At 46.5% G+C, this 13,231-nt stretch overlaps 1 protein-coding gene across 13 annotated transcripts in view; it reads right to left on the bottom strand.

Moving 5' to 3' along the window:
• LOC123767372 (uncharacterized) overlaps positions 1-13,231 on the bottom strand; it is a 648,238-nt gene that overhangs the window by 265,753 nt on the left and 369,254 nt on the right. For all 13 annotated transcript variants that reach the window (XR_011224571.1, XR_011224570.1, XR_011224572.1 and 10 more), the window contains one exon: positions 6,014-6,179. Coding sequence is in view for 10 of the 13 variants with exons in the window: in XM_069312920.1 (XP_069169021.1) it covers positions 6,014-6,179 (166 nt within the window). In the remaining 3 variants the exon portion in view is untranslated. The remainder of the gene's footprint in view (positions 1-6,013; positions 6,180-13,231) is intronic.

Below are 13,231 nucleotides of genomic sequence, written 5' to 3'. Positions count from 1 at the left end.
ACAGCACGGGCGCAAAGACAGACCGCAGTAAGAAGGAAAACACTGCGGACGACCCGGGAGACCCGAGCCCTGAAAACAGGGAACGAAGGAACCGGATCAACCACAGCGCATCCCCAGGCACGGCACGCTGGCAACAGCAAAAAGCACAACTGGACAACACAGGACGCACCCCCCGGCCAAACCAAACCAGTACCAATACCCCAAGAACCCCTCCGGAAAGCAGCCGTCTCGACCGTCGCCAGGACAGAGAAAGGCTGCACACCAATAAAGCTACCACCAGTACCAAAGAGGAGGAAACTGAAACCGAAGGGGCTACCACAAACTGAGGGGAAGAGAAGAAGGCACCCTGAACAAGGACCAGGATGGCTCAGGCGACTCATGAGCAGGCCGGAGGGGAAACAAAACGCGAGAAGACGTAATAAACGTCATAGTCTCCAAGACGAAGCTCGCAGGTGGGACACCGTCAACAAAGCCACCTGAACACCATAAAGATGGCGATACCTGCGTCAAAACACCAGACGCGAAGAGCCACAGAGAAGGCCGAACCAGGCACGGACAGGACCGATTCGGCCTGCTGAAAGAGGCGAAGCCTCAGGAAAAACGCCCCGGGTACGGACACCTATCAAGCAGCGTCTGAAAAGAAGGCCGGGCCGGCCACAGTGGAACCATAAGGACTGTTCTCGTGGGAATGGGCTGCAACTGAGCCAGAACCCGAAGCAACAGCTGGACCGGGAGAAGAGGTACAGGTATCCCCCACCTCGACCAGGCCTGCCGAAAGCCTCCACCGTGAAGTCCTCGCAGGTGGGAAGGGCGCCACAAAACGGGCGACGCCTAGACCACGCCGACCCGAAGACGTCCATGGCCATGAGTCCAGAAGCCCAACAGAGCCAACAAAACGCATCGGCGACGACTGGCCAACCCACGAAGAGGAATGAACCGAGACAGCTGTCCACCAGGACGCAGGACACACCCCGGACACGAACCACACGGTTAACCAAACCCCCTGTGGTTCCGGCAAGAACCACCGGAGAACAGTCCAAACAGAGCTGAATGGGAGAGTACTTAGTGACCCAAACCCTCCGAAGCGCAAACCAGACAGCCATGAACACCTGAACCGGGCTGTGAGCCCGACGGACAGACAGACTCCATCAACCTCGGCCGACCTGGTGAGCACTGGTCACAAAGCCCCAGCCGAGAGACGACCCGTCCGTGAACACATCGAGCGAAGGCTCGGGGAGCCGCCAAGGCACGGAACCCCGAAAACCCCAAAGAGGAAGCTGGTGACGCAGCACCAACACCAGATCCCCAGAGGAACCCAAGGAATGCAAGAGGCGGAAGTGGAGTCTCCGTAGGAACCAACCGACGCCGGAGCCAAACCCACTCCGCGGGCAGACAAGCACGCCGAAGTGCAAACTCCCACACAACCGCCCAAGCAACCGCTGAGCAACCCGGGACCCCCTCCTGAACAGCCAAAGGCGGGACCACAGCCACAGTAACACTTCTGGAGGGAAGACAATGAGGGGCCCAAGAGCCCGAAACAAGGCCCAGGTCCGAACCCGGGACGGAAACAGAAGGTAAAACCTCCAGATCACCAGGAAACCAAACCCAGCGATCTGGAAAGAACCATCCCCTGGCGAGCAGACAAGCGGACTGACTGGGAGCCCACTCCAGCCAGTCGTCGAGGTAGGCCAGACACCGAATCTCAGACGCAGACAGGGCACTAAGATCCGGTAAAGATGCAAAGAGTACACAAAGTGCCCTTCACAAAATAGGGAATGCAATAAAAACAGCAAACCTGAAACCCCACCACCAAAGCATTGTATGACAATCATATGAAGACATATTATGACACATGACAATCATTATATGACAATATGACAATTATAATCAAAGCATTATATGACAGAGTGCTGGGAAGACGGGACACCGAGAGTAGCTCTCATCCTGTAACTACACTTAGGTAAGTACACATAGGTAATTACCAACCGTGCTAGCCCCAGAAAAACTGGAGAGGAACGTGCCAAGAAGTGACCTGGAGGTCCAGGTCCACCATCCATGCACCCGGCCCGAACAGAATCCGAACAGGAGACAACAGTCCTCCGAGCAGGGCAGAGGATCCAGGGCGCAGACGGAAGTAGTCCAGAAGAACTGCAGACTGGAAAAGCTCATGACTGCAAAGAGCAGACGGGAAGCCCAGAAGGATGGGGCGGATCGACCACGCCCCACGAAGAGGAAATGACGAAGCGCAGGGAAGAAGCCCACCCCGCCAGCTCTGAACCCCCCCCAAGGGGGAGAAGCCGTCCTCCGACGCCAGCAGAGGCCGGAAGACAACCCAAAGCGCCCACCAACAGCGGGACCAAGCGAGAGGCAACAGAGCAAGCTGCTCCCCCAGCGCCCAGCCAACAGAGAAGGGAACAGAACCCCTTCAGAAAGAAAAAGTACACTACCGAAGTCATGAGGAGAGACTACGGGAATGAAACCACACTTCGCTGGAAGAGGAAGTGAGGGGAGACCTGATCACCACATACAAGATACCCAAGGGAATCGACAGGGTTGAGAAGGACAGGAAACGTAACACAAGGGGCACACGCACTAGGGGACACAGGTGGAAACTGAGTACCCAAAAGAGCCACAGATAGAATTAGTTTTTTTTTTTTTTTTTTTTTTTTTTTGAGTGTCAGAATGGGAACGGGAAAGCACTAAGAAGTAATGTGGCGACTCCTCACACAAGTAACGAGGCTGACCCCCATACAATGTCACATGTAGACATGACAGAGCCCAAGAGGCACAGGAACCAATACACCTGTTGACGGACGGTTGAGAGGCAGGACCAAGGAGCCAGAGCTCAACCCCCACAAGCACAACTAGGTGAGGACATATATTGTAAAAGCACAAGCCGCCGACTAGTGGCAAAGAGCACTACGCCGGCCAGGCAAAGAAGGCACAAAACTGCATCAAAAGGCCCACCTCGACAGCAAAACCACAAAGACCCAGCACAACCACAACATGTGCCAAGACCCAAAAAGCTCAGTCTGCAAGCCAGGAAGACCCCGGAACCCCAAAAGGCAGAACCGGGTCACACGAGGAAACAAAGTCCCCTGAACCCACAAAAGGGGGCCCAAGAGGAAGAAACCTCCAGAACGAAACCAAGGAACCCAAAGGAACCCAGAATCGAACTAGGGGGAGCCCAAACCACCACATTTGCCGGCGGAGAACACCACTAAAAGGCAAAGCACAGACCCCAGCAGAACGCCCTGGGAAAACGGTCCCAACAGACCGAAAACCGAGGGGCAAGGTGTGGGAGCAAGCATACCAGCCAGGGGCACTGAGCCTAAACCCAGAGGCTCAGACCCAAAATCAACACCCAAACGTTCCCAGAAGAACAGGCAACGGCAAGAAAACACCAGAAAACAAAGAAACGACAACAGGAGAACAAAAACCCTGCAAATTTTGTGAAAACTCACCAGAGACGCTCGCTCGCACACCCAGACGCATGTAAACAAACCGCAACGCCGCCCTGGTGGCCACGCCGGGAAACCGGCAGACGAAAATGGCCGCCAGCAGGGGCTGTGACTGACGCTTAATACACAAAAACACGCCAGTAAATGTGGGAAGCTAGCAGACTGGAAGGGCGAAAAACGACGCCCAACAGCAGAAAAACCCCTGAAGGGGCAAAACCGCCCCAGAACTGCTAGTAGGCATCCCCCACAGCCCCGGGAACCAACAACAGAGGCCCCGGGGCAGAGCCGGCCTCCAAGCCCTCCGCCCTTAAAGAAAAGCAAGAGCCCATGGGAAAGGCAACAAGAAAGGGCCGCTGGTAAGACCCAGAAGCCTTGGCAGGAGGCACAGGCTCAAACCTCCGTCCCCAACCCGAACGGGGCATCCCCCGAAAACCGCCCGAGTCTCTGCCGCAACTGAACCCCGCCCCGACCCCGAAACCCGCAGACGGTCCGGAGCCGGGAACATGGAGAGAAAGGGGCGAGCAGCACCTAACCAAACGGGGCGGCCACGGGGCATTCGAGTGGGAAACCAACCTAGCATGTTGCAGCAACCTAACCTAGCTTGCAACACGGATGCCGCCTGTACTCTGAACAGTAATAACATCAGGAGAGTACTGGAGAACAAGCAGAGAATCACTCGCAAGACTCCGGGTCAAGGTGTCAGTGACCCAACAGGCAGCATGACGGAGGTAAAAATGGCGACTGTCTCCCGGAGACAAGGGAACAGCAACCAACGATCCCGTTCAAGACGGGTTGGAACCCGGAAGACACATTCAATGGTCCCCCGAGCCCAGACAGGGGTTTCCAGGGCCCGTAGGGTAACAACTACGGGAAGCCCGGGCAAGGTGTTGCTAACCGGTTAAGAAACCCAAACATAACAAGAGGGTAGATTATAGCACTGAAAACCCCCGAGACGTGTACAAGCACGGGGGCCTAGCAGAGGGCCGCCAAACACTACCAGTGGAACTATAACCACCTTAGGCAGACCCCCACCAGGCAAGAAATGAAAAACAAAAGAAAAACCCCGCAAAAGTACACCGTCTCCAGAGGCAACAGAAACCGGCCGCCGCATAGGTGGCAGGCTGCGCAACACCTTGACGCCCTAACCAGCACAATACCAATCCCTACCCAGGGCCAAACAAGGGCCCCAAGCCCCAGCTGGCCCCAAGGGCGAGGCAAATGCCGAGCAGCAAGAACCTCTACGGGAATGGTTCCCGAACGCCCCAGGGAAGATAACCCTGGAACGCAAGGGCAGTACTCACAGGGCGCTTAGGGAAGTCAGCCACTAAGCACATGCAGCCCCGGCACTGATGAAGTACTCCTGGCCACCGCACACCACAACACACGGCAGTGAACGCCACACAAGGCAAACACCGCCTAGGAAACTGAGGCCAGAGAAGCGTCAATCCCGGTTGACATTAGCGAACGAACTGAAGCTTGGCAGCCGGCGCGGTAGGTCCGGGGCTCCCCCCTCCCCCTCCCGGGGTGGGGAGGGCTGCGCGGACGATCGGCGCGGCAGTAAAGTGTGATGTTTGCTTGTTTGCTTGTTTCCTTGGGATTGTAGGGAGTTTTCTACCTCTCTGTTCGGTTTTTGTTGTAGTTTCTTACCATGTGGGGTTTGTTTTGTTACGCCTACCTTTCTGGGTGCCTAACCCCGGTCGATGGCAGATAAGGAAAACCCCCAACCATATGGGGTTTTCCAGGGCCATTGCTCCCTGAAACCTCTCTGAAGGGGCCAGGTTCTGGCGCTGGTCCCTGGTAGGTCTGAACTCCTTAGCTAATGTCCCGGTCTAACATAACACACATTAGCCCGATAAGCTCCAGGGAGCCGTAGGGGCTCCCCACAGAAAAAAGAGATAAAAAGGGGGGAACATGGCTGAAAAAGCAGCACAAATACAATTCTGTCGACAAACAGCGTCATTTAAAAAAAAAAACAGACATTGGTTGACAATAGAGGGGTAAGGTAGGTTACAGGGAATTTATTAGGTATAGCTTCGTTTTTATACCACTTGTATAGTTTAACTGTGACTTGGACACAATCTCTGAAGCAGCAAGACAACCAACCCTTGGTTTCTCTGCGAATAACTAAAAAAACAGCGTTGAATGTAATGAAATGCCATTTTCTGGGTGAAACCCAGCATAAACCGCCTTTCCTACATTCTCGATTCACAATCTGAGATCCTAGGTTTGATCCCAGATGGGATAAAAATGTTTGGGTCCATTTTCTTTCAAATGATACCTCTGTTCATCTAGCAGTATATATGGAGTCGCAACTATTAAGGGCATTAAAGTTGCTGGAAAAGCATCGTGTAATAGTGGGTTTGTTAATACGTATTACTCTTCTCCCTACAACTGTACACTACTCCTATGTTTTTTATACAAATTCTTCTGAATTATCATTATTATTATTATTATTAGCTCGACCTGGTGGGCGAGGGTGGACCTAGATACATGGGAAAGTATAAGCTTCCTGTCCCCCAATCATGGGAATGCAATAATATTAACAGACTTACCCATGGAATAGCTGGCCTGGAAGCCCTTGCCACGGCCTCGTTGACTGGTGTGGAGGATGAGGGTCAAGGAGGACCCATAGGACACATAGGACAGTCTCTCCACCTCCCCGGAGGACACACTCCCACACAGACGCACCGACTCGCTCTCATCACTACCTAATATGACCTGCAAGTAGAGGTGTTCAGTGTGTAAACAAAATATGATAAGTCACAGTCTCATTCACAAATATCCGCTGAATACTATGGAGCCTGGAACCTGAGCCAACAAAATGGCAGTAAACTATTATGTGGGATAAATAATGATGGTCAAGTTGATATAAAAGTAAATGAGAATTTTGGGCTCGAGACTCCAAGGATGCCTAGGGCTGACTGTTGTAAATGTGAGAACTCGATTCTTGTGAGGGATTCGAACCATGGAAAGCCAGGTTTGCATTGATGCTCCTATTCTCTCTAGTAAATGCGATTGATTTGATGAAATTGAACTCGGATCTGTTACTATTGCTGGTGATGTTGGGAGGTTGCTCTGTTGGGTAAATACCCCTAATGTTCAATCTCCTAATGATCTGCATGGTGCAGTAGTCTAGAGTACTGGTTATGTCAACGGTGTGTGAAACACCTGGCTATCCATGGTTCCCTCACAGGAGATGAGTTTTTTGTATATTATAGTGTGTCTTTTATATATATATATATATATATATATATATATATATATATATATATATATATATATATATATATATATATATATATATATATATATATATATAATATATTATATACATATATATATATATATATATGCATCATATATATATATATATATATATTATATATATATATATATATATATATATATATATATATATATATATATATATATATATATATATATATATATATATATATAATGTTAATAAATGCCATGGAATGTGGAATAGGAGAACATAGACCCCCACACAACCTATATATTATGTGAGAAATCTTTAAAGAATTCTGATAAAGAATTGTGATAAAGAAAGAGATCTAGGGGTGGTTCTAGATAGAAAACTATCACCTGAGGACCACATAAAGAATATTGTGCGAGGAGCCTATGCCACGCTTTCTAATTTCAGAATTGCTTTTAAATACATGGATGGCAATATACTAAAGAAATTGTTCACGACTTTTGTTAGGCCAAAGCTAGAATATGCAGCGGTTGTGTTGTGGTACCCATATCTTAACCCTCAAACCGCGCATATCATATATAAATGATATCAGTGACAAAACCGAAACCGCGCACATCATTTATATATGATTTCGTGTCTAGCGGTATAATTTAAACTCCCCGCCTGGGATAGGGGCAGCTATAGTACTGTGAGAGCGTCAGTATTGAGCAAGCCACCAAGGCTGGCGCACGCAGCACGAGCTCACAGCACCGCTGTTCAGCTTGTGACCACAGCATCGCCTACAAATACCATAATATATATGATACTGCTATTATTTAGCAGTGAGAGTATTACTAAAGCCCCCTGACTGTGATAAAACTGACCAGGATTCTGATAATAGCAGGACTGTGGTGATATTTAGCGCTGTGCTCCATGGAGGGAGGCGTAAGGCTGTGCGAGGGAGGGTTGTGGCGTCGTCTTCTGACTGTGTGTGGCCACCATTTATTGACTGCACTCACCATACCAGCTTAGTGGTTCGATATGGTGAACACAAATGTAGATACTTATATATAACGTGTGTATATAGGGTATAAACAGCAAGAGGCGTAGGTTGGGAGCCGCCATTTTGGTGAGGGCGGTGGCGTCGTCTGGACGACTTATCATGTTGTTTACTGGTGACCACAATAGTCTTTGGGCACCATACCAGCTTATTTGTTCAGGTATGGTGAATAAAACAGGTAGATACTTATATATAATATGTGTATATAGCGTAATAACACCACAAACAATATTGTTGAAGGACAAATATTAGTGCGTCTGGCCTTGAGGGCGGCCGCCGATTAGCTGACTGTGTGAGTAGCTATGTCTTTGTGGCCTTTACTCACCATACAAGCTTAGATGTACAGTTATGGTGAACAAAACATGTAAATACGTATATATAACATCTGTGTATAGTGAATAAATACAGAAAGAGTATTGTAGGAGGTGAATGAGGGTGAGTGAGGTGGTGTTGAGGGAGGGAGTGGCAGTGAGTGGCTCGCTGGTGTTTGGCGGTCACTCCTCGTTGCTTTTTGACTCACAAGACCAACTTAGTAGTTCGTTATGGTGTACAAAACATGCAAATACTTATATATAACCTGTGTATATAGTGTAACAACAGCAAAACTATTTGTTTATTGTTTTATGAACATAATAATTGAATCACTAATATGCACACCATAATTTTGAGTACAGCGATGGTTCACACATTTTATAATATAAATATACCACAATCCACCGTATGGAATAATATTATTGCAAAAAACCTAAGAAAAAATCAGAGACATTGAAATAATTAGGTAATAATATATTTGTGGCAACTGCCGTCTGACAGCTCAGGCGGAGTAGACCTCATCTGGCGAAGGCTCTGCCAACGCCCCTTTTTTGCCACACTTCCCTACCCTATTGCGGCTAAAATATGCCACCTACGATTTTTTTGTTATTTTTTCCGTGATCAGGGAACAAAAATGAACACTTCTATAAGACGAAAGAATTTTTTGGAATTTTTTTTTTTTGTTGCGCCTGTGGGTGTGAATTCAATTTGGGCCCCTAGCGGTTTGAGGGTTAAAGTGCGCATCAAGTCATATGACGTGTTGGACGTTGTTCCAGTCAAATGCGTATCACGCCATATGACGTGTTGGAGTACTACGCAAGATTTAAACAGCCCGCAGATACACGGGGTGCACCACACCTTCATCAGGGCTCTTGTAAACAGACGCCATTTTTTTTTTTAAATTGTGGGCCAAACTCCCGGGTATTATTGGCCTCAGTATTGAGTGAGCAACCAAGCCCGACGCACGCAGCATGAGCTAACAGCACTGCTGTTCAGCTTGTGACCACAGCATCGGCTAAAAATGCCAAAATATACTTGTTCATGCTATTATGTAGCGATGATATTATTACAGAAGACCCCTGACTGTGATAAAACTGACCAGGGTTCTGATAATAGCAGGATTGTGGTGATATTTAGCGCTGTGCGCCATGGAGGGAGGAGTAATGCTGTGGGAGGGAGGGTGGTGGCGATGTCTTTTGACTGTGTGTGGCCACCTTTTATTGACTGCACTCACCATACCAGCTTAGTGGTTCGCTATGGTGAACACAAATGTAGATACTTATATATAACGTGTGTATAGAGGGTATAAACAGCAAGAGAAGGTTTGGAGCCGCCATTTTGGTGAGGGCGGTGGCGTTGTGCAAACGACGCCACCGTGCAGACGACGGTGTTGTTTACTGGTTACAACGATGTTCTTTGGGCACCATACCAGTTTATTTGTACAAGTATGGTGAATAAAACAGGTAGATATTTATATATAATGTGTGTATATAGCGTAATAACACCACACAGTATTGTTGGAGGAGAAATATTAGTGCGTCTGGCCTTGAGGGCGGCAGCCATCATTCAACTGTGTGAGGTCTTACGTCTTTGTGCCTTTACTCACCATACAAGCTTAGATGTACAGTTATGATGAACAAAACATGTAAATACTTATATATAACATCTGTATATAGTGAATTATAGCAAAAACAGTATTGTGGGAGGAGAATGTGGGTGAGTCAGATGACTTGAGGGAGGGCGGGAGTGGTTGGCTGGTACACGGCGGTCACTCCTCGTTACTTTTTGACTCATAATAGCTACTTAGTGGTTCGTTATTGTGAACAAAACATGCAGATACTTATATATAACCTGTGCTTATAGTGTAATAACCGACAAAGATTTGTTCACTGATTGATGAACATAATTGAATCAACAATATGCACACCATATTTTTGAGTACAGCAATGATTCATTCATTTTATTATATAAATATATCAAACTACACACTATTGAATAATATTACAGCAAAAAAACTATGAAAAATCAGAGACATTGAAATAATTAGGTAATTATCTCTTTGTGGCAACTCCGGCCTGACAGCTAGCGATCAACAGACCACCTGGGATGCATGCTGAGTCAGCGCCTATAATTTGCCATACTTCCCCGCCCTATAGCGGGCAATATATGCCACTTACGATTTTCTTATTATTTTATTATATATATATATATTAAATATATATATATATAAATATATATATATATAAATATATATATATATAAATATATATATATATAAATATATATATATAAATATATATATATATATATAAATATATATAAATAAATATATATATAAATACATATATATTATTAAATATGACCGAAAAAGTAAGATTAATAATTCTAACACGAATTTTCTCAATCTTTCGTACATTACGCTTCACTGTTGGAGGTAAATCAAAAATCACTTCTCCAAAATTCATTTTTATTTCTAGTCTGACGCGACACGGGCGCGTTTCGTAAAACTTATTACATTTTCAAAGACTTCACAAATACACAACTGATTAGAACTTGCGTTTCTCTGATTTTATATCTACATTTGAGTGAGGTGGGAAGGGTGATGTGGCATTAACACAAGACAGAACAATAGGGGATATTAATAGGGTATTAAAAGTATCAACACAAGAATGAACAGAAACAATGGGTATTGAATAGAAGTGTTTGTAGAAAGCCTATTGGTCCATATTTCTTGATGCTTCTATATTGGAGCGGAGTCTTGAGGTGGGTAGAATATAGTTGTGCAATAATTGGCTGTTGATTGCTGGTGTTGACTTCTTGATGTGTAGTGCCTCGCAAACGTCAAGCCGCCTGCTATCGCTGTATCTATCGATGATTTCTGTGTTGTTTACTAGGATTTCTCTGGCGATGGTTTGGTTATGGGAAGAGATTATATGTTCCTTAATGGAGCCCTGTTGTTTATGCATCGTTAAACGCCTAGAAAGAGATGTTGTTGTCTTGCCTATATACTGGGTTTTTTGGAGCTTACAGTCCCCAAGTGGGCATTTGAAGGCATAGACGACGTTAGTCTCTTTTAAAGCGTTCTGTTTTGTGTCTGGAGAGTTTCTCATGAGTAGGCTGGCCGTTTTTCTGGTTTTATAGTAAATCGTCAGTTGTATCCTCTGATTTTTGTCTGTAGGGATAACGTTTCTATTAACAATATCTTTCAGGACCCTTTCCTCCATTTTATGAGCTGTGGAAAAGAAGTTCCTGTAAAATAGTCTAATAGGGGGTATAGGTGTTGTGTTAGTTGTCTCTTCGGAGGTTGCATGGCTTTTCACTTTCCTTCTTATGATGTCTTCGATGAAACCATTGGAGAAGCCGTTATTGACTAGGACCTGCCTTACCCTACAGAGTTCTTCGTCGACTTGCTTCCATTCTGAGCTGTGGCTGAGAGCACGGTCGACGTATGCGTTAACAACACTCCTCTTGTACCTGTCAGGGCAGTCGCTGTTGGCATTTAGGCACATTCCTATGTTTGTTTCCTTAGTGTAGACTGCAGTGTGGAAACCTCCGCCCTTTTCCATGACTGTTACATCTAGAAAAGGCAGCTTCCCATCCTTTTCCGTCTCGTAAGTGAAACGCAGCACGGAACTCTGCTCAAATGCCTCCTTCAGCTCCTGCAGATGTCTGACATCAGGTACCTGTGTAAAAATGTCGTCAACATACCTGCAGTATATGGCCGGTTTCAAGTTCATGTCGACTAAGACTTTTTGCTCGATGGTACCCATGTAGAAGTTTGCAAACAGGACACCTAGGGGAGAACCCATGGCGACCCCATCTACTTGCTTATACATGTGCCCATCCGGGCTCAAGAAGGGTGCCTCTTTAGTACAAGCTTGGAGTAGTTTCCTCAGAATACTTTCTGGCATGTCAAGAGGAGTACAGGCTGGATCACGATACACTCTGTCGGCTATCATTCCGATTGTCTCGTCCACAGGTACGTTGGTAAACAGCGATTCTACGTCCAACGAGGCTCTTATCCCTGTGGCCCGTGCGCCCCGCAGTAAGTCCACAAATTCCTTTGGAGACTTCAGGCTGAAGGCGCAAGGAACATAAGGAGTCAGCAGGCCGTTGAGTCGCTTCGCCAGTCTGTACGTGGGTGTGGGTATCTGGCTAATGATTGGCCGAAGTGGGTTTCCAGGCTTGTGCGTCTTGACATTTCCATACGCATATCCAGGTTTATATTCCCCAATGATCTTTGGCAGGTGGAGTCCGGATTTCTTGGCGTTCACAGTTTCGATCAGTTTGTTGACCTTTGCTTTTAATTCGGCTGTAGTGTCCTTCGTTACCCTTTGGAACTTAGTTTGGTCAGAGAGTATGATGTTCATTTTCGCCAGATATTCGTCTTTTTTAAGAATGACATATATTGGCGACTTGTCACCTCTCCTGACAACTATCTCCTTGTTCTCACGAAGGCTTTTAGCTGCCGCTTTAAGCTCGGGGGACAGTATGGTGCTTCTGTAGTTGCCTCGATTCTTTCCTCCTTCTGCAATAAGTTCTGCTTGTAAGGTATCTTTGGTAGTGACCTTCTTTTGTGTCTCGAGGTCGAATATGTCGTCCAACAGAATTTCCAACTCTACTTTCCGGGCCATTTCACTCGGTCTGGACATAACATGACAGTTTATGCCCAGATTTAGGAGAGTGACTTGGTCCTCAGTGAGGTTAATTCCTGCAAGGTTCAGGAAGCCATCTCTTGGTCGTGGAATTGCCATAGGTCCTCCATATAATGTTGTTAGTTTCTTGATAATCCTTGTTTCAGTGCTGAGGTGATGTTGGTCTGTGAGGATGTCGAGGTGTTGTTCAATGTGGGTACGGATACTATGGTCGATGTTGCTATTTCTCCACTCGTTTGCAGCATGAAGTAGTTGCGTTTTGTTGTCTTTGATTTCATTCTCTGCCTTGTATATCTGATCACGAATCAGATCCTGGCGATATTTTATCGTGAAGGCTTGATTCCTTGCTGCTGGGTCGTGCACTTTAACATTAGTATATTTTGGTAGCAGTCTTTCCTGTAGACATATATTATTAAATATGACCGAAAAAGTAAGATTAATAATTCTAACACGAATTTTCTCAATCTTTCGTACATTACGCTTCACTGTACAATCTTTCATACATTACGCTCTGCATTTGAGCAGAGTTCCGTGCTGCGTTTCACTT

Source organism: Procambarus clarkii, chromosome 74 (assembly GCF_040958095.1).
Source record: "Procambarus clarkii isolate CNS0578487 chromosome 74, FALCON_Pclarkii_2.0, whole genome shotgun sequence".
In the NCBI taxonomy this organism is placed as follows: Eukaryota; Metazoa; Arthropoda; class Malacostraca; order Decapoda; family Cambaridae; genus Procambarus; species Procambarus clarkii.
This window is presented reverse-complemented; position numbering and strand designations above follow the sequence as displayed.